Genomic DNA, 22197 nt, shown 5'->3' on the forward strand with positions numbered 1-22197 from the left:
GAAAATAATATCGCGGTGTGCGTTTACGATATAGTGATAGAGCTCGTTTGCTCCTGCTGCTTTTCGGATCTTCTCTTTCTCTCTCTCTCTCTCTCTCTCCCTCTTCCTCTCTTTCTATCTCCCGCTCGCTCGGTTTCTTTTATCTATCTCTATCTCTCTCGAAAAAAAGAAAAGGAAGGAAAGAAAGAAAGAAAGAAAGAAAGAAAGGAAAAAAAACAAGAAAAGGACCACATCAAAGAATCATGGCGAATGGCTAACAAGCACGAGTATCAAGCCCTTTTCTGGACCGAACGTGTTTTTCACCAACGGTGGGACCATGTGAGGCTTTGACCATGACGGTGAGTCGCTCTTTCTTTTGTTCTCTTTGTTGTTGTTTTTTTTTTCTCGTACCACAAGAATAGCTCTTTTCCTTTAATAGAATATCCAAAGGGAATTCGACGTGATTCTAACGTGGAATAATACAATAGGAAATTCTTCGAATCTCGACTTTACGCGCGAATTTAAATCCGTAACGAATAGCGTTTATCGTTCAAAGTCCAGCGTGAAGACACGAAAGTGTCGATAAACGCTCGACTGGATTCTAATGGACTAAGTCGTCCGTGGACAAATTTATCGATCACAAGTTGTACCGAGAAATACCGGCAGGAAGGAAAAGAGAAAGAGAGACTGTTTCGAGCGTTCTCTCTCTCTCTCTCTCTCTCTCTCTCTCCCCTTCTATAATGCATTGTCGCAGCACTGGCAATTTTCAAGATTCGATCTTATCCGTTGCAAGTAGTCGTAAACGTAACATCGTCGCTACTTTTCTCTGGAATCACGAGACTGCTGGGAGTAATAAATATTAACAATAACGTAAACTCGTTATCGCACGGATCGGCAACGCATGTTGTATACGTTCAAGTAGATACGCATCTAATGCTCGACGGTCGTTTCGAATTATTATATCTCGGCGTACGTAGGCGGGAATCGCGCGTGTGCGCGTGCACGCGTGCGAAAACGAATCGACCGTGCGGTTTTTGATAGTTGGCGCGCCCCAGTGTGAAATTCGAAAGATCCTTCAAACGGTCCGCTCGAAACTCGTTCGGTCGCGACGGTGACGCGTCGAAAAAGCGATTAACATCTTATCGTTAATAACGAGTAACTGTAGAGCTCGAAAAAGTAGAAAAAGGAGGAGCAGAAAAAAAGAAACGAGCGAGAGAAAGAGAGGGAGAGAGAGAGAAAAGAAATGCGTTCCGACCGAGCACACGGAAAAATTGGCCGAGTTTTCGGAGGATACTTTAATGGAAAAACGGACGTTACGTAGGAAAACTATTGCCCTTCCACTTTTTAGTATCAACTACGGTTTTCGCACCTCGACCGAGCTTCCGAAGAGAACAAAAAGTTTCTCCGCGTCCCCTTTAACTCTAGTGCTCGCTAATAAATCATATTTGAAAGTTCTCTTCGAAAAGCGAGCTTACATCGTCCAACCCAAAGTTCCTTCTCGCCATACGTTATTATCCTATATTGCGATACGCTGGAAACTAATTAGCCTAATTGATTGACTCGATGAAATCTGCTACAATCGTTTCGACATTATCCTATTCCTCGACCAAGTCGCTATTCGAATTTAACGGAGTCCTCGGTTTCAAAGTTTTCCATTATATGACGTTTATAGTTTGTACGCTCGTTCGAAAATTCGATCGATCTATCTCTATGGTGTATCGTATTCGTTAATCTCGTAAACTTTCTTAACCGCGTTCCATTTATTAACGAGAAAGAGAAGTGGGACGACGTACTACTAGCCGAGTGAACTCCTTAAGAGGGATGTTAAGTTTGATAAACTTTGTGAACGTTCGGAATTGATTTATAAGTCTCGACTCTCTCGGATCTAATTTTGTCGAATAACGCCTTGTATTCCGCGGGGTATAATAAAGCGTTTCTCTCAGTATCCGTGATATTTTCGAATAACCTTAGAATCGTCTTTCTTCTCCTCGACGCTTTGTCTTTCCGACTGTTACGAGGAAATATATCGTTCGATTAAATGAAAATTTTCAAACGAACGGACGGTTCGCTGCCATTGCCAGATTCGATTTGAATTCTTCTTCGAAACGTCTAACGTCGTTTCGTTCCTTTCGATTCTTTCCGCTTCTTTCTTATTCAAATAAATAATCACGAAATTAATGAAACTTGGCTACGCGATAAACTCGTTAACGTTTACATAGTCGCACAATCGCTGCGACCGCGTTGAAGCTCTCCGGAGGATAGGAAGAGACAACGAAGTTAGTCGAAGAAAGAAGTAAAGAAAGAAAGAAAGAAAGAAAGAAATAGATAGATAGATAGATAGATAGATAGAGAGAGAGAGAGAAAACAATAAAGAAAAGAGAAAAAAAGAGTCTATGAAGTAAAAAAAAAAAAAAAAAAAAAAAAAATCCCGATCGAACGTGACGGAAATTCTTTTCTCGCGAGTTAGTAATACTCGGGGAAAAAAAGTTATACTTCGACCGGCGCGCCCGCATCGACGCAGCCTGCAGATTTACATATTTAATGTAATTACGTTAACCGACGAAAAAGTTTCTTTTCGACGCTGCAATACCGGTGCAGCCAACGTCCTCATCGCCATTGCCATCGCCGCCCACTACTACCATCGTAGCCTAACGGTCTCCTCCCGTTCTTATCGTCAAAGACTGCTGGAGAAGGAAACGCGAAACCGAAAAAAAAAGTTCTTACTTTTATTTCGCTGAAATAAAAGTAAGAAGAAACGTTAGAGGCAAAGTCGAAGCACAGAAACCGAAACCGAAGCCGAAATCGAAGTACGTTCGATGAGTGGAAGAGGGTAGACACCCTCTAACCGCGTCTAACGCGTAACCGAACCTTCCGGAGGACAAAAGTTAGTTGGCAGAGAATATCAGCGCCGTTGTGCCCGTGCACTCGCTAGAACGAGCAATGTTTAACGCTAAACCCACCGTCACACTCGTCGAAATAATAGATTTCTCATTTCTTCGCTCGTACCGTTGCTCGATATCGTAATTTTTAAAGCACACACAGTTTCGTTTATTTTTTCTCGTAAACTAAAAATAATAACGATCAATTTGACGAACGTGTTACAAAAAAAAAGAGAGAGAGAGAAAAAAAAAAGAAAAAAGTCGACAGAGAATTGCAGTTACATTCCTGCCAGTTAGATTCGATTGAAAACATAGTGAACATCTGTCTAAATTTACGTACATCGAACGAGAGATGCGAAGGGGAAAGGAAAAAAAAAAAGTGGGCGAGCACGCACCGTAAAAAAAGCTATAAACGAAACGATGAGAGAAAGGTGAATGCATTCGACTCGCAATCAAGGTCGCTCGACAGATATTAAATTCATAGCTAATATAATTGCTTTTTATCCAAAGATAATTCTTTCGAGCAAAAACACGAAGAATTTAACGATCGACCATTTTTATGTCCGACGTAATGGATATTAAAAAATAATTTCAACGACTGCCTATGCGCGTTATGTAATAAATTGCGCGATGTATCTATACATCGACGAAAGATCATCCTTTCTTCTCAGCTGTTACACGAGAATTTTCCCTCAATCGATAATCTTTCGATTCTCCACGTTTAATAATGTCACGGAAATCTTGCCGTTTCAATACTGACCCGTCTCCGTTCGCCGAAAAGGCGGGAGGAAGATTAATTCTATTCTACCGACGACGATAGCATCGAATTATTCTGATATCGTGAAATTCCGATCGTCGATTCTGAATGTAAAGCTCCGAGAGCTTTGGATCGATGTACAGTCCACGGCAATGGGGCAACTCAAACGAGGAGAATCCAATAAGAGAGAACGGCTAGATTATCCATTTACAATTAGAACGATTCATTTCCATAACATTAGCGAAAATAGATGGCTATTATATTCGGAAGCTCTTTGTAGGAAAAATTGTCAACGTTCTCGCGTCGAGAGTTACGTTATCCGTCCGTTCTAGAGAAGTAAAAAAAAAAAAAGAGGGATGAGAAAAGAGCAGAGTAGGGAGAGAGAGAGAGAGAGAGAGAAAGATATAGACAGAGAGAAAAAATTTTTCTGCGCTGTATTACGCCGTGAAAACGCGGATAAAGGAGGAGAAAGGATAAAGGGTCAGAAAACGCGACTTTTGATCGATGACCTTTCGAATCAATTTCCGCGTTACTTCGCCTTGGCCATGAGAAAAACATCTCCAACAGGTGTGGCGCCGTTGATCAGGAAAATCGAAGGGCGTATCAGCCCTAAGACGCTACCGGATGTTTATGTTCCTGTACGCTGGGATATATTATCAAAATTACACGGATAAAAGATACACGTTTTGTGCTTCTTCTTCTTCTTCTTCTTCTTTTCTTATTTATCCTCTTTTACCGGATCTCTTTCGAATAATTGTCGAGGGGGAAAAGATTCCTTCGGAAGAAATAAATCGAACGGCGCTGCGAAAGCTTTATGTTTTCAATTCCGTTAGCTCTCGAGCGTGTAGATGCTACGTAAGTAAAGGGAAGAGGAATGGAACACGGAATATCAGACAAGATATTCGAGGAAATCGTAAATCTACATAGAATATTTTTAACGCAGGCAGAACCTTCTGTTATTTCTCTCCTTTTCTATCGCGCAGCCCGTATTACCTTCGACTTGACTTTTCTCTCTCTCTCTCTTTCGTAGCTACTACACCCAGAGAAAATCAAGATCGATATATGTATAATCGTCGAGATTCAGAAATCCGGAAACACTTTCTAAACTATTTTATACTCTTGGTAGGATCGTACGACCATCCTGGAAATCGACAATCTCTTTTGAAAATAGCACTCCGGCTCGACAAAATAAATCGTCTTACGTCGGCAATTGAGGATCTCTTTCGAACAAAAGCTCAAAGACGTAAAAGCATCCTACCGAAAAATGGCTGGTCGATGAGCAGCGTGGGAAGAAGGGGGAAGAAAAAGAAATTGGTAAAGTCGCCGAATAAAAGATAAAAATGCATCCGCTCGGCTCGGTCGACAATGTCTAGTACTCCCATAATATATGAAAATTTGGAAGGCGCTTTTCTCAAGGGTTTTCCGAGGAAAAGAAAAGAGAAAGCGGAAGGGAAAGAAGTTCGTGGAGAAGGAGGAGGAGGAGGAGGAGGAAACGAGGGTGCGGTCGAGTGTAAAAGAAGGTCAAAAAGTAAAGTTAAAAAAGAAAAACGAAGAGCGCGGCTCGCGGTGTATCCCAAGAAGCAAATGCGCCAACTAGAGTTCGCTGCTGGATTTCGGAAAGTCCTTATCGTTTGCCACCCTCCTTCTTCTCGTCTTTCTCTCCTAGCTGACTCTTAATCGGCTTCTCTCCTTGAAAACTTCCTTCCCTCGACAACTACGTTGTCGCATATCGCGTAGGCGGAAGTCCCCGAAGAACGTACGCTGGGGATCAAACCGGAGTGGAAAAATGGAACGAGTGGAAGGATGAAAAACGTGTCCTTCGTTCTCGAGCTTTCTCCTAGTAAATCGAGAAGAAAGAACGGTCGAGAGAGGTATTAAAAGGCATCAGAGCATATATGTAGGAAGATTTTTCGCAGAAGGCAACCACCCATTTACGATCGCAAATCATCCGACGAGATATATTAAAGTTACCGAAACGTTATCGTTACTCGCAGCCAGACACGGCCAGACTCGCGAAATACGTGCTGAAAAATTTAAACGAGAGAAAGAGAAAATGGCTGCCGAGGAGGAAAGTCTCGTAGCCACGTTCGAAAAGCGGAATTCGGTTCACGTCGAAGGACTTAATACGCGAAACGCGCAAAAGGGCGGTAAGCGTGAATAATCGTTATGCCGGTGGTCTCACCCACCAGGTCGCACCTATTTTATGCAGAACAGGTTATACCGAAAGTATGAACGAGAGCCAAAGAAAGGAGGAACGCGGAGAAAGAGATTTCGACTATCCATTATGGATCATTATCCAGAGTCGATTTATAATCCTTCCGAGCGTGGAACGTTTCGACCGTTTTATGACCGTTTCGACTAACCATGACCTCCGTAAGCTACTTAATACGACTTTAATAGATTCTACGCTTGTAATCTTTCGATTACATAGAATCATAGAAAACTACGATATAAACCGATGCCGAATAAACTTGTCTCGAAACTTTGACCGAATCGAAATACGAGTCAAAGAGTCAACGCAAAGTATAAAAGTAAACGCTTTATCGCATCGCGAATTGTTATCTCTTACCATCGTACCACGATCCTATGTTTTTCCAAGGACTCGCCGAATAAAATCCGAGACGAATAACCTACGTGAAATTTCCTTCTCGAGAAATCAGCTATATATATATATATATATATATATATATATCGTCTTCGTCTCAACGAGTGGAGCAAATTTAAAGATTCGAAATCCGGAAATTCGCAGAAATCTCAACGCCTCGACGCGTCTCTACTCTTATCTCTCTCTCTCTCTCTCTCTCTCGCGCTTTCCACTTGTGCAGAAAATTATGCTCACGACTATTTTATTCCCTCGCCCCATCTCTATCGAGGAATTTAATATCTTCGCGTAGATAAATCGTAATCCAGAGATTTTCGAGTCGTTCCTTCTCTCGGTCTCTCATTCCTCTCCTATTACCGTTTCTTGAAAAAAAATAACTACTCTTTCCAAGTTGTAACAAAGTATAAGCACGATGATCAAAACTCTCGAAAGTCAAACTTAGCTGGCGCATTCCTTCGACGCGGATTACAGCTACTACGAAAGCTCGTTTATCTCGTTTATTAATAAATAAACGTCAAAGCTTGGCATGGAAAGGAACGCGTACGATGTATCGGGAGAAATGGTGGATGCTTTCGATAATTTAATTATCGATGCGGCGCTGCGCCATTGACGAGGATAGAAGCAACGACGATGCGTCCGTTGTAATTACTATCGCTCAGAGATCCAATAATGGCGCTATAATGGCACGAATACGCGTTACGTGTACGATTTAGTCTATAAATTAGAGATGTCTTTTTCGACTAGCAGCGTTCTATTCCTGATTTATCTGCTACGCGAAATCCTCTCTCTCCCTCTCTCTCTCTTTTACTCGCCGTTATCGTTTCCCGACACACTCGTTCGAATCGCGGAACACGAGAGCCTAGTCGGTGAGCGTTGTCCTCCGAAAGAAAACAAAGGAAAAAGCGTAGAGCCTATACAGAGGGAGAGCCGACATGCCGCTGCAAGCAAACGATAAAAATTCTACGCTCGCTTTTATGTAGGCACATACGTTCCATACTAAAAGAGAACTATCGATCTACGAAATCGATTTCTTTTCCAACGAATTAATAACGCGCCGACTGATACAAAATTATTCCTTTCCGAGTCAAAGTCAAAGTATTCTTTTTATATATCTGTGTATGCAACACGTGAGTGTGACTGTGTGTGTGTGTGTGTAGACACACACACACACACGCGCACACACGTGTATACATACACCATGTATACGTAGGTATATTTCGACGAAGAAATATCAATATCCCTACGTTTATCCGCATATTCACCTTAACGGCAAGTAAGGAAAGAAATTAATCCGAGGTCAAACATCACGAAATGAAAAACTTGTCGTCCTTTTCGTCTACACGATAGGGACGAATATTACGCTTTCGCTTGAGAAAAAGACGCGATTACTCGGAGGCCGGCTGGGAAGGATTCTTTATTTTCTTTCTCTCTCTCTCTCTCTCTCTCTCTCTCTCTCTCTCTCTTTCAATGGCCAACGACTTGGCAGAGTCTAAAGATTTTCTTTTCGTTTTTCCAAGCAGCGGCATCGCCGCTGATTGGGTCGTCTTTGGAAAAGGATCTACCGTGCTAAAATTGATTTCTCGTTCAATATCAAGAGAGAAAGAGAAAAAGAAAGAAGAAAGAGCTATCTTCTTCTCTTATCATCTCGCACGGCACGATATTCCTGACATTTTTTCATTAGATCGTACAATGTAATTTCAAGTGACATTTTCGACTACAAAGATTAAGCTATCTTTTAAATAACTTTCTTTCTTACGGTATATATATGTATAAGTGCGCTTACATACGTAAAGTAGAAAGAGAGAAAAGTCGTCTTTTAAAGGGCCACCCCCATTTCCCTAGCGAGCACGAAAAATAATAATAAAACGCGAGGGGTAACTGTAGAAGGGCCGCAAAGGTAATTTCATTAATTCAATTTCGAAGTGGTGCGCACATCGTGAAACGAGAAAACTCACCAAGTGCAAAATAAACGTTCGCGCCACGATCCTCCTACTGGTAGATCGCGATAATTTTCCCGGAGCTTTTAAGAGCGTAGTTCTCGTACGAACGTTCCTCGTTCGCCACACGTGTGCTTCCAAATTTTTCCAATGATACTTTTTTCCAAAGGGAGACACCACCGTTAAGACATTTTCCAGTTACAAGTATCTCCACTTTCATCCTCCGTACGATCCGTCCTCGTATCCTGTTAAACGATACAAGACAAATTAAAAATAAAAAAGCAATGAAATTATCGCGTATACAGCGATCCGAATAAAGGGAAGAATGCGTGAAAAGGAGCAATAGGGGAAGAGAATAAAGTAGACGCGCTCGTGGCGAGTCTCTTATGTTGGTGAAAACGTAGAAAAGGAGTGGAGTCGATGAGAGAACGAGTATATACATCGGGTATATATGTACATGAAATATATGCCATGCGAACGCACTCAAATGTTTAAGAGCCCGTATATGAAGCCGAGCTTCGCTCCTTGTTTTCTCACTCGGCCCTTTTCACTCGCAGATCGCTCTCGATTGCGATCACGACGTTGGAAATAAAAGCGCAATATCTATTCCACCTACGTTACTGTTGAAATTAAAAACACACAGTCCGCGGTCCAATCGACTAGTTGCAAAAAAAGAAATTCAAGAAATAATTTTCAACGAAATGCGGCTCGAAAAAAAAAAGACCAATTCAAAGTATATCAACTCGCTACGATCCGCGTACGTTAAATTATCAAATATGTCGCAGGCGATATCTCGATCGTTATGGTACGCGATCGCGTATACGTAAACCGAATCGTTGAAGAAACGTTAATAACAACGATAACGACATTACTTTGTAATACTTTGTAAAATCGACTCTTTCTTGAAAAATTTTCAACCGTCTACGATTTAATACACTTAACTTTTAAGACTCGATAATAAAATATTCCGTTTAAAATCGTCGCAGTAAAAGGCTCAACGGTACGCACACACATATATATATATATATACACAAAGATCTTACGTACGACGAAACCTACTACCAACGTACAAAAAAAATTAAACGATACCTTGCGATGAATACGCTCGAGTCCGTTTTGTTTATATTTTCGAACTCTTTATGTTTCGAATGAATTCTAAGAAACTCCAAGCGATACAATACCCATAGTAGTTTATTCTCGCGATGCTTACAATAAGTATTTTTCGATATCGTTAAAAGTATTTCTTAAAAATATTTCTCTGCTACGACTTACCCATATATAAAGCAGCGACGTATCCATTTATGCGTATCATCCTCTCTTCCGATCACAGTATTTTTCTTCCTCCGTTAATACGAGCCGTGGAACTCGTTGAAATATGAAAATTGTAAAATATTAATTAATACGACGTAAAAACTGATCGATGGAAAACAAATAAATTATATCCTTCTGCCAAACACACGACGTCGATATATTTTACCGAATCTCGATAGTAATTATTTCTGTAATTAGATGAACGTATGAAAATTTATATCTTCTGTCTTCTTCGTAGCCATCTTGAATATCGTATTGCGCACGAAAAACATTAAACACACACACACGCGTATGCAAATATGTAATACGCATACACACACACGCACGCAATAGCGAAGGAACGCAGAGTATCGTACGCAATTTGATCGGTAGCGACTAACGAGTTATAAATAATTAACTAAATAATCGTTAAAAGCTGCGGAAAATATCGGTATCTTGAGAAAAATATGTAAACTTGTACGACGAAATAGAACGCCAAGTAGGACGCCAATCGTATATTCGCAAATATCTCTTAATCGAAATATTGAAACGAGCTATAAACGATAAGAAATAGATATGTCGTGTCGGACGTCGCGATTATGCCGTGAAACAAGATCTACGTAAAATAATAAGCTATTAATTACCTTGTAATGAAGCGGACGATACAGAACCCCGTCGTAGCCGTGTCGCTGCCGAAACAAATATGGTCGTCTTCGTGCCTGCGCAAAGGTAAGACGAGTTTGCGATCGGCATCGCGCATGCGTATAGCGCCACCTTCCTAATGGCCGCGCAGATACAAGGAGAATTACATGGAAGCGCCAAATGGAACAAATACGAACGTTTGTACAAACTATCGAGATAAATAATTTTGTAAATAAAACCGCGAGTCCCGAATGAAAATAAAACTGCTCATCGCGAATATAAATTGGCAGGAAAATTGGAGATAATAAATTTTCTTTAGCGACTCTTAAATCGATCAATCGATGACAAACGATTACAGAAAATATGAATCTGTTTGTAATAAATAATTTTTCAACGAACACTCGTCATAACGAACTAGTTTATGCAAACGCAGCGATCGTTCGCAAATTCAATCAGTGGATACGTAATCGATTCGCTAGGAAGAACGAGGCAAATGTTCGGTGTTGAAATTTTACGCGAAATTTTCAAAAGTAAAACGTCACGACGCGTATCAATTAACCTCAATTCACGGAGGAAAATTTGTATTGTTTCAATACACAATGCGATAAAATGCGAACGATGGATGGAGTATCCTGTTTCGTTCGTTTGTTCGTTCGTTTAATGAGTAGGAATATGTGTATACATTGCATAGATATCAGAGATATGTTTTTATATCGAATACAAACGACTTTAATGGCATAACAACAAATCAACGATCAGTCTTCTACGCTTTTACGTGTAATGGAAAATCGTTAAAAAAAAAAATAAATAAATAAATAAATAAATAAATAAATAAATAAATAAATACACAAATAAAAAAAAACAGAAAGGAAGAAATAAATAAATAAATGAAAAGAGCAGATCGGTCAAGGGTCGAGGGAGGACGACAATATTTTCTATAAAATTCGTCGAGCCAGGTCGAAATTAAAGGAAGGAAAACGTATAGCGCGTGAGAGCTTCGCGTAACTCACAATCAGGCGCGTCTCGTGGCTAGATAAATTTAATGTCGAGAGCGCGAGAGAAAGAGATAGAGGAAGAGAAACGTTGGCGTAAAATAGTGGAAGGATTTTGGAAGCGCTTGTTCGGAATAATTCGGTTAGTCGCGAACAAGCATTGTTATATAACGGTAGTTGTATCGTACTGGTAGCAGCAGTAGCAGCAACAGCGATAGCAGCAGCCTCGGTCGTTCGGTAAAGTACGAATATATCAAAAAGGATGAAAGTCGGTGGCCGATATTAATTCATAGTACGCGTTTCCTACGAACGAAAAGTAGACGAGCATCGGGTGGTCGAACGAAAATTTGGAAACAAACGTAAAGAGGACAGTGGTTTCTCTGGAAGTGCCGCGAATCCTCTTCTTCGAATCTATTCGGAGCGTAGTCAAACGTCGAAGAAGTCGTACGTGCCTTCGCATATTCTGTTCCGTACATTCCGAGTAATTGCAAGGAATTTCAATGACGCACGAACAAAAGGGTTGTCCGTGTAAACTCGGATGATTGGTCGCCTGCTCTTTCTCTCCCTCCTTCCGTCTCTTTCTTCCTCTCGTTCTCCACAGCCGCGACGAGGCAAAGGCGAACGTGTGCGGGAATAAAAGAACCATCTCGACGTACTCGACTGTCGTGTCCTGATGCAGGAGGGAGAAAAACGGTAGAAAAGGGAGGGAAAAATCACACGCTGGATGAATGTACTTTCAGCCTTCATACGTGTCTCGCGTACGAGCTTGCGAAAGTAAAAGAGAGAGAGAGAGAGAGACGTACGCCGCGAGAAATTTCATATCGGTCGCTACTCGCCTTTCGAGATATGGAAATGCGAGAATTACATCATCAGAGGAAAAATGTGTTTCCTGGCCAGTGAGATATATCCGTGAAACGACGTGTCGTCCTCCTCCTCCTCCTTTCCTTTCCTTTTCTACTTTGCCAGTAATAAAATATATCCAATCGCTTCGTGAAACGTACCGAAGCGAGAAAGCTGTGGGAAATTAATCTCTCCGTCCTCGTCGTCCAATAACCTCTGCAAGAAGATTTCGTCGACGTAGAACTCAAATTCGTAGTAAAGAATGTAAGAAACGTTGGCCGAATCCAAAAAGATTTAACTTACTCGATCTATCTCTTTTCCTTCAAATTTCGAGTAGCTAACTTTCGAATCTCGTTATAACCCAGACCGAAAGTAGTAATACCTGCAGTTAATTTCAAAAATTCGAAGAGAGAATCGCATTATCAAGACCGTCCTCGCAGAATATTTCACAATTCCACCTCCAGCTTTTTTTCGAATATTTTACGAAACACCTGCGAGAATTCATGGAATTCACCATTCATAATTATAAAGTTGGCGAGCGTTGGAAAAGCTGGAAGAAAATATGGGAAGATTATTATCTAATTTAGGCGACCAGAATTACGTAAGAACGCAATATAAAAAAAAAAAGAAAAAAAAAGATAAAGAAAAAGGAGAAGAAAAAAGGCATTACTTACCGGTCTTTAAGCTTTTTACTCGAATTTTTTTTCTCTCTTTTACGAAGCACGCACGAGACTGCACCTATAAGATTATAAACAACGACTTAAAAGTACATACATCAGGGAGACAAAGGAAAAGCGTATAAATACAATTTCAATGGATCGATCGTTCGCGGTTCGTTACGTTATACCGAGCATTTTCCATTGTTTCGTGTTCCTTACAGAGCATCATGCATCAGCAACGCTGTACGCTCCTCTGTATTCGTAATATCGCAATCAACAGATTACGATATTCTCATCCTTTGTTAAAATTTAATCAGGAGTTCGCTTAAGTAGTTCCATTAAACTTGGCTAGATAAAACATTCCTGAGAGCAAAGAAAAAAAATATATATATATACATGTATACACACACACAAAACTATGCATCGAAAAGTGATCAACGCGTATAAGAACTCGTAGAAGAAAGAGCTTTGAAAATCGTTTGAAAAAGCTAATGATCGTAGTTGGTCGCGCGAGAAAATATGCATACATCAATTTTTCATTCGCATATTCCATCGCAAACAATCTAAAAAGAATCGAAATGTAACGCGAACACACTTTGATGCGAAGCTTTACCACGTAAATCGGATACAGCTTTGAGGTGAAATTTTCCAGTGGAAATAGGAGGTAGTTCCAAAGCCGACGTGCTCTTGTCTGGAATTGATACCTTGTTCGACTATCTAAACTCGAAATTCTAGGCAAGAGAGACCGGATATTTAAACTGCGAATCGAAACGAAAAGCTTGGACCGTCGATCGTTCTCATAGCGGAGCTTTTCGAATTTGACGACAAAAACAAAAAATTTCTTTTCCAGCAGCGACCGGTACTACATCTGTGTCGTCGTCTATTCGTTCGTCCGAAAAAAAAGAAAAAGGAAAAAAGAAAAAAGAAGAAACAAGAAATATCCAAACTTTTTACCGACTCCTTTGTCCTTTTTTCTTTCTTTTTTCCCCGTTTCGATGGTAGGGAAAACCAAAGATGTATATTTTTTTGAATAGAATCGAAACAATAAAATATAATAACGATTGAAAGACTCGATTCAAAATACGATCAACTTACCGACAATAACCGCTTCCTACTGTATAATATGCCCATTGATGTAACGCGTACACAACATTGAAAATCAACGTGCTTAATCAACGAAGCTCGTTTAATTAGCCGTATCGCTAGACTCTGTATTCCTACAAACAAAATAAACGCTTAATTAGGTTCATTCTTGAAAGAGCTTTATGACGTGTAAAGCTTGCGTTGCGAACGCGATTACGGTTAACGGTCAGCAAATCTCTCAACGTCAACTTTCAAAGACGATATTACAAGTTCGTTAATGGTTCATAAGATATACATATAGGGTATAAAATGTAAATTATATCTTATCTACATGCAAGTTACTTCACTTTCGACTTACACAAGGTACTCTCGGATATCCAACCTTGGCTAATCGTTTTCGATAATTATGCGTCAAAGTTTTGCTTTGGACAACAAACTGATCGCTCGCTGAATTTCAGGATAGTCTCTAACGAAACCTCCAAGATAGACGAACCAACTTTCTTAATCTCCTGGATTACCTGCAAGAAATCAATTAATTAGAAAGTAATTTTTTAAAAGGGTTACTTACTACCGGGAGAATAATACGTGGTATCGTTTGAATATTTTGAAGAAAAAGAAAGGGAAGAAACAAAAAAAAAAAAAAGAGAACGAAAGAAAGAAAGAAAGAAAGAAAAACGAGATCGCGGTCGAGACGAAGGAAAAAAGGGAGGGAAAAAAGCGATCGAAGATATCGGAGGAGGCTACGAAAAAAAAAAAAAAAAAAAAGGAAGGAACGGAAAAAGTTTAGCGAAGAAAGTCGTTTGTGAAGAATCTCAACGTTTTCTCATTCAATATTCTCGATTATCGCTCTTATCAGATCGTGTTTTAGTTTGGCAAATACTGACCATGACTTTTCCCAACTTTATTATTGAAAGTAATAAAAACGGTAATAAAAAAAACTACTATCGTTTCATTTAAAGTTTCGAACTTGTTACAACGTTCCTCGTTTGCACGTTTTCGCAAATGCTTACGATGCGACGAAAACAGAACAAAAAAAGAACAAAGGAACAAAGTTATAAGACAGAAAATTAAGCCGATAACTGTAGGAATCGAAAGAAAATGATTATTCTATTTATATCGTGGAAATCAAACGTGCATTCACGCACGAACTATCAACGATCGTTTCTTTCCTTCGAAACTCGTTAGAAATTCGTTAAAGTATTAATAATCATTTCCCTTTCTTCCGAAACTCCAAAGGTTTTAAACTTCCCGCGTTTATGTTTACAGAGAACGAGGTTTCCTATGTTCGAGAAACTCGCCAAACTTTGTTGAACTTTTAAAACGCGTCTGAAACAACTTAAAACAGTTTTGGAATTCAAAGTTATTTGTCTTCGATGGATCGGCTGCTACATTATCTTACCGTACTTTTTTTTAACCTCTAAGATAAGAACCGTGTCCTATTGGTTTCCTCCAACTCTGAAACTTTCATCGAAAAAGTAATAATATTCGGGTATTGTTTTTTCTCTTTTAGAAAAAAAAAAAAGAGAAAGAAAAAAAAAGGTATAACGAACCGAGATATCTCGTTTCAACGGTACGTAATTACGTCGTTTAAATGTTTCGCGACGAGAACGTTTGATTATTTTGATCCAATGATCGTTAAGCACGGATAAAGAAGATTCGTTCGATTGGTCCTCCTTTGTTGGCGACGTAATCCTTTGACCAATAGCGCGGTGAGTATAATATCTTTGTCTCTTTCGTTTTTTACTACGAATTAAATCGTTAATATATCAGACGTTGAAAAAGTTGTAAGTAATATATAAATCGTAGCTCGTAAAGAGACGATAAAAAAGAAACGAGATATCCATCGAGAGGGTTTAAAGAGTTCGACAAACAAAATTCTTTATTGCGAACCTAACGTTTCCGAACTCGTTTCTACCAAATACTTTTCCTGCATACATCGGACAAGCATCGACCGTTGTTACCTACGCGAACCAACGGAAGCACAGAAAAGAGAGAGAGAGAGAGAGAGAAAGAGGAAAAAGAGGAGGCTTGCTAAAACTCCCTCGTATAGCCGATTCTAGCATGCCGTCAACCGGAATCAAACCTTTCTCTAACGGACGGCAAATCATTGCCTCTCTCGAAAAAAGAAAAAAAAAAGAATACAAAAAGAAAAGGAGAGAAAAAGAACGAAAAAAGATGGTCAAAGAGAACCACGAATATTTCGACAAGTAACGAACGTACAATTGCACATTCCACTATTTTCTATAATTTTGGTTTCTTTTCTTTTTTCTTCCTTTCTATTTTTCACGCATTTCCAATTAAAACATAAGAAAGACGAAATATAAATCGTTTAAACGTACCGATCGTCGCCGTTAATTACGTCTTATCCTCCATCGAAACGTCCTTTGTCCTTGTCGAATTACACGACTCTCGTCTCTTTCTTTTCTTTTCTTCGCAAATTGCATCACGATTGCAAGCTACGAGTTCGAACACCGTTACAAACTTAAACCAATATTAAAGATTAACACTTTGACAAATAAGACAGAAGCTCTTTTTAATCGCTACCGTAAACGACGACTTACCGGCGTAATGAGAAAGCGCGCGTAGGCAACTTGTTATTTCTTAAGGAGAGAGAGAGAAAGAAACTCGTGCAATCTTCTATCCAATAACTTCTCTAATTCGTTGGGAGAAATATACGTTCGTCACGCAATTGGTCGAAGGATTACGTCGCCGATAAAGGAGGACCAATCAAACCAATCCTCGATTGTCTTGCTTAACGATGATTGGCTCGTGGAAATGGAACGTTCTCGTTAGAATTGTTTAAACAATAATAATTTTGTAGCATTCTATTTATCGTTCTTCAACGTTAATCGATATACATATTGTTTGCTACCAATTTTCTTCTTCGGACATTAGATCATCCATTGTTCGCTCCGCGATCGATGAAAGAAGAAAAAAAGAGAAACAGTATTGCCAATCACACCATCTCGTGTCCTTCTTGTAACGATCTTTCCGCGTCGTCCTCGAACGACGAAAATCCGAAGAAATCGTCGCGAGTTAAATGCTTTCAATCAAATCATTCGTTCTATCGTCGTATTCGAGAGTTTCGGCGAAAAAGTTTTCTTATATTTTCGTATATCGTTTCTTTGAAATTCCGTCGAGTCCGCGTAAAAAGGATCATATATAAGTGCAAACGACAAAATGGTGGTTCTAAACGTTACGGGATTATAAAGCTGCGCGATGTGCAAGCGTATAATTCGTTACTCGTATCTCGAAAGTTTGCCTAATTGTTCTCGATCTTAATTGAAATGACATCGTTCGCGATATAATATATGTAAATTTGACGATTACAAGTGCCGACTACTAGGATCGTCATATGTGAAGTGGTAGGACAGTTATGTTTTCCTGCGTATATGTATTACACGACGACGTAGGTAAAGTCGTAACCTGTTGCGCGATGAACAAACCGCTCTATACGTTCTCCTATTCTACCTTTATCGCTTTGCATATTCGTTATATATTTCTATATTGAGCATCGAGATACTTTAACAAGAGTTTAAGTAGAAAATGAAAGAGAAGACCAGATCGATGGTACCTTCGTCGTTCTTGGTGAAATTTAATTTAACCTTTTAAGTTGGGATCGATCTGGAAGAAAATATACGCGAGTGTTCGCGCGTGTAATTTGTGTGTGTTGTGTAAGAAATGTAAAACGCATCGTACAAAAAACTCGCTTTGACGTACCGCGAGTATAAGGATCGATGGTTCGGATATCTCAATTCTAGAAATAAAAATGGCGGGCAAGGGTTCTTCTAACAAGTCGGAGGTTGCACAGCTCGAGGGCATCGAAGAGGCATCTCGTATTTATGCGTAGTGAAGTCACGTAGGTAGGATACTGTGTGCTTTAGCGCACGATGTACCTTCTGGATATGCCAGAGGCATCGTGCTCTCCTTTCGCTTTCTTTTTGTTCTTTTCACAATAACACACACGCTTCGCTGAAACACGGAGTGAGAGAAATAGAGAGAAAGAAAAAGAAAGAAAGAACGACGAACGAACGAACGAACGAACGAACGAATCGGAGACAAAAGTGTCGATTCGATCCATCGAAATCTCTCTATTTCTCTCTATCTTTCTTTTTATGATTTTCATCGGTGAGTTGACATCGCTGCGAAAATAAGATCACCGAGAAAGATTGATATTCCATATTGTCTAGAACACTAACCACGTGAAATCGTAAAGGACGTTCATCTTTTCTCTCTCTCTCTCTCTCTCTCTCTCGTATCGATTTCGTAAGAAAAATAATAACTATCCTTTAATCGTGTTCACGTAGAAATTACATTCTTCTTTATGGAAAAGGTAAACGATAAAAGAAAGAGAGATAGACCGAGAGAGAGGTATATATTCGCAAAGTAGAAGTTTCTTGGAACTTTATGGAAAGTAATTTCGCGAATCTATAACGCGTATCCGCGTTAAATCTACTTATGATTACTTACAAAGCGTTTGCTGATAGATCGTGAAAGATAGGAGAAAGAGCTTGACTTATCTCTTTGAAAGGAGAACTTTTCGGGAGTTACTACCTACTTTGGCGTTACGATTTAAAATCATATACATACGCATGTATATGTCGATCGCTTAATTCAACGATCTAACTCGATTATCATTCGTAATATATTTCTTGGCTTTGACGTTTCGAAAGGAAATTATTTGGTTCGCGAGAGATAATATACCCGGATAAAAATGTTATTCGTATATGCTCGTGCGTGTACGCGTAATAGATATTTTCGTCGTACGCGTTGTTTCGTAGTTCTATAAAGGATTTATTTCGAGCAACGCTATCCCACGGGATATTTCCTAGCGTCATTCGTCAACCGTAAACTACTATTCGAACTTTACTAAAGAGTCACATCTCCTAGTTGCTTTTCCCATTTCTAAGAATTTCTATACGCGTTACATACGTACCTACATACATACATACATACATACATACATACATACATGAATAACACGTATAAATACATACATACGTATCTAGGTACATAATATAAACGTCTTTGAGTTCGTATAATAAACTTCCTCATGAGCGAACAAGCTTACTATCCGTTATGACTTTTATTCACTTTTTTTCCTTTTTTTTTTTCTTTCTTTATCGTAGTATCTCGTCGCGATCATGCATAATCCTGGCAGTGTGGAGCTTTCCGTTGGAATGTGCGGCATACATATGTAATACGAAGAGAGAAAGACAGAGAGAGAGAGAGGGAGAGGAAGGGAGGGAGACAGATGGAAAGTAGGGGAGGAGAGTGGCGACGCGTCTCGACGTCTGCGACGGAATGCTGCATCTTCGGATCGTCGCCTTTTCTATCTCTTTCCTTTTACCATGGTTTTATTCGATTCGAGACCTTTGTCCTTTTATTTTTCGCGATAAACCCTGACGTTGCAAATACGACGGATTCGATTATTCTAAATATTACATATGTATACCTACACGTTACAGTACAGTCGAGATTATTGCAGCTTTTTCGAGCGAGAGGGAAAAAAATAATTTCTTTTTCCTTTCTTGCTGAGTCGATGAAAGATAACGAACGCTAAGGGTCAAGCCTGGGTCCGTATGGAAATGCTGAACAAACAGCAAGGAAGCTTTTCTCTTTGTCTTCGCATTTCACATTTGCTTAGAGTTGGTACGCGTATGGCGAAATAGCAAAATGGATTCCAAGCGTATGAAGTTCCGATTAACCGACATTCCGAGAGTTCCGACATGCTCACGGTCTCTGGGTGCGACCTTTACAAGTACTTCCTAGATCCTACCTACAATGCTCTACGTACGCTATGCTAATCGATTTCGAATATATCGGGTTCTCCTTCGACCTTAATGATATATGTACCTGCGTACTTAGCTAACCTGCCCTTTCTCTCTCTCTCTCTCTCTCTTAATACGCTCGATAGAGAGAGAGAGAGAGAGAGAGAGAGAGAGAGAGAGACCGTTATACCAAGTTTATATTTGACGATGCACTTTCTTACTACGATGTTACTCAAGCGCAAACTTCGGGAATATAGCGATTTAGATTATAGCGATATGAATCGATCGAAACGTTTATTCGGGTCGATAAGAAAAGGTCGACGGTTTGACGGGAACGTTCGATAAATAATACGATCGTAAGATGCTTTCGAGCTTGACGACGGCATACGCAAACGCGAGGAATCGGGAAAGGACACGTAAAGTAAACAATGCGCCGGTCTCGATTCTCCTCGTTTCAAATTCGAGAAGGATAAGCTCGGAGATTCGTTTCTCCTCGTCGGATTCATGCAAAGTTTGAAAAAACAAGAGGAAAACTCCATGCAAAGAGCAAAGCGAATTTTTTAGCACGTTTTTAAAATACAGTCGACTCGAGGGATGGCGACCGCTTTTCGAACTTCGACCTATCGTATCTCGTTTCCTTATCAGTTTCTATTCGATATTATTCGTCGTTACAACGTTTTGCTCGACTCGAGCATCCGCGAGCAACATCGCGCTGGATCGTATTTATCGATACGAGATCCTTCGTTTTGTTTCGTAGGAAAGCGAAATGTTATCGAATCGTTTTTCAATTTCACCGGTGTAACAAATGGTGGTACAACACCTGCGGTGAACCTTGTATCCAACCCTTACACCCTTTCTCTCTTGCACGTCTCGGTCATGCATATTCAACGTACGAAACCTCCCTACCTACGATGCGGAACTATGCTACTACAGCTTCCCATTCGTGTACCTACCAATGACAGCTGACAAATGCTACTCAAGTTGCAGTAACATCGCTGCAATTTCCGCGATAACTCGAATCTCCCACGAATCGATCGTTCCTCGAATACGTTCGACCTAAACTCGGACAATTACCGACGATAATCGATTTCTCCTTCTTAACGATTCATCGCCGTTAAATAATTCATTTTATCGATTAGACTCGAGTCGATCTTTTTCTTTTTCTTTTTTTTTTTTTGATCGGTCGATCCGTACCTTAACGCTTATTAATCTCCGAATCATTTTTTTTTTTGTTTCTTTTCTCTTTTGCTCTTTTCTCTTTCTCTCGATTTAAATAACGTACAAACGTGTTGCAAAAGTACAAGCGTCGTTTCACCCCCAAAGAAAACGTAAACGAATCGTATTAGAGTTAACGGAAGCGCAAATTGATGCAAAGCAAATTCTAAACGGATGCGTTCAGAAATTTCGATAAACCCGTTTACTCGTCGATACGATGACAATTTGCAAAATAAGCGGATCCGTAGGGAGTTTAACAAATAATGCGAGGAATCGAACGTAATTGCAATTCGATTATCATTAATTGCCCGTCCTAATCAGAAAACTCGTTCGATTCGCCGTAATGGTGGAATATTTTCGTGATAAACACGTACGATTTACGATCGTATCGTCGATACGAAAGATAAAGAAAAATCGGGAGGGTCCGTTCGAAAGATCGACGTAAAAATGTTCGAGTAGCGTACCAGCGCGAAATAATTTCGATCGGGTTCTTATCTATCGAGTGTTCGATTCGATAATCGATATCTATTTCAGTCGCATATTCATCTATACTTATCCATTTACAATCTCTACGTACGCGCAGCAAAAAATATTTTTCTTACGATAGTGACGTTACTTTGCTCTTGGACAAACGTAGATTTTAAATCAGGAGATACGTATCGAACGTACGAAAAGAGAAACTCGGTTATATCGCAGCTATCGCGATTAATGCGCTCGGTAAGAAATATTTTAACAGTTCGTTCTCTCAGCTCGAACTTTTCGATTCTTTCGAAAGCTATTCGTAGAGGATAACGAAAGATCGTGTTTACTTTGACAGGAGTTGTAATGTTTCTAGGCGCAATTCGTCGCAGTCTTTCTATAGCTGCAGTTCACCTGCATTGCCGTGGAGAGAGAGAGAGAGAGAGAGAGAGAGAGAGAGAGAGAGAGAGAGAGAGAGAGAGAGAGAGAAAAGAAACGATACGAGAGAACCGAGCGTCCCGAATTTACTTCGTCTTCTAAGAAAATAACTACGAGGACGACTCGTATTAACATACCAAAAGGATGACGTAAGTAAGTAGTCGTAAGCGTTCGAGTCTCCCTTTCTCGGAATTCTAAGAACACAAGAAATGAACTCTTGGAGGCCAAAACAATCGTAACGCGTAACACGATAATACGCGTTATTATTTTGTTTCGACCAAAGTCCTTCTAGAAGGACGTTCGATGAAAGACGTTCGGTTCGATGAAAGCCTATTACGCGACGCGAAAGGAAGATAAGAGTAGGGGCAATGTAAATATGTACAAGAGATATTATACGTTGTTAAGTTTAATGGTACGTTCAGTCGGAGCGAGATCGCGTTCGACGCTCGGATAAATCGTTCTTTTTCGAACTAATCGTGCGTAATATTTCGAGGGTGTAGTTTACATTCGTTAGCGAAGAAGAAGATGAGTGATTTGTAACATCTTTTAAATATATTTTCTTTCGAAACGATAATCGGATCTATCGGATAGGTAGACGTAAAAGCGATTCGTCATCTGTCAAAGCGTTCGAAGCGTATTTCGATGAAATATCTA

The 22197-nt window shown here is 39.8% G+C and overlaps 2 protein-coding genes and 1 long non-coding RNA gene across 5 annotated transcripts in view; 1 reads left to right on the plus strand and 2 right to left on the minus strand.

The window, feature by feature from the left end:
• LOC122629687 (low affinity immunoglobulin epsilon Fc receptor-like) overlaps positions 1 to 10201 on the minus strand; it is a 69012-nt gene extending 58811 nt beyond the window's left edge. For 2 of the 3 annotated variants that reach the window (XM_043813407.1, XM_043813404.1), the window contains exons 1-2: positions 9427 to 9730; positions 8173 to 8399 (exon numbers count right to left, since the gene is read on the minus strand). The gene's annotated coding sequence lies outside the window, so the exon portion shown is untranslated. Of the gene's footprint in view, positions 1 to 8172; positions 8400 to 9426; positions 9731 to 10088 lie in introns of those variants that run through there. The other variant, XM_043813405.1, reaches the window with a different exon arrangement.
• Positions 186 to 22197, plus strand: part of LOC122629686 (dipeptidase 1-like) — a 57829-nt gene continuing 35817 nt past the window's right edge. Inside the window, exon 1 of the mRNA XM_043813402.1 lies at positions 186 to 338. Within this exon, the coding sequence (XP_043669337.1) occupies positions 333 to 338 (6 nt within the window). The 5' untranslated portion in view covers positions 186 to 332. The remainder of the gene's footprint in view (positions 339 to 22197) is intronic.
• LOC122629690 lies at positions 12028 to 16155 on the minus strand. The gene is made up of 5 exons (XR_006327330.1): positions 16000 to 16155; positions 14019 to 14178; positions 12593 to 12656; positions 12222 to 12468; positions 12028 to 12134 (listed from the first exon to the last, which is right to left on the minus strand). It is a non-coding gene; the product is annotated as an uncharacterized LOC122629690 (long non-coding RNA).

The sequence above is a fragment of the Vespula pensylvanica genome, chromosome 5 (genome assembly GCF_014466175.1).
Source record: "Vespula pensylvanica isolate Volc-1 chromosome 5, ASM1446617v1, whole genome shotgun sequence".
In the NCBI taxonomy this organism is placed as follows: domain Eukaryota; kingdom Metazoa; phylum Arthropoda; class Insecta; order Hymenoptera; family Vespidae; genus Vespula; species Vespula pensylvanica.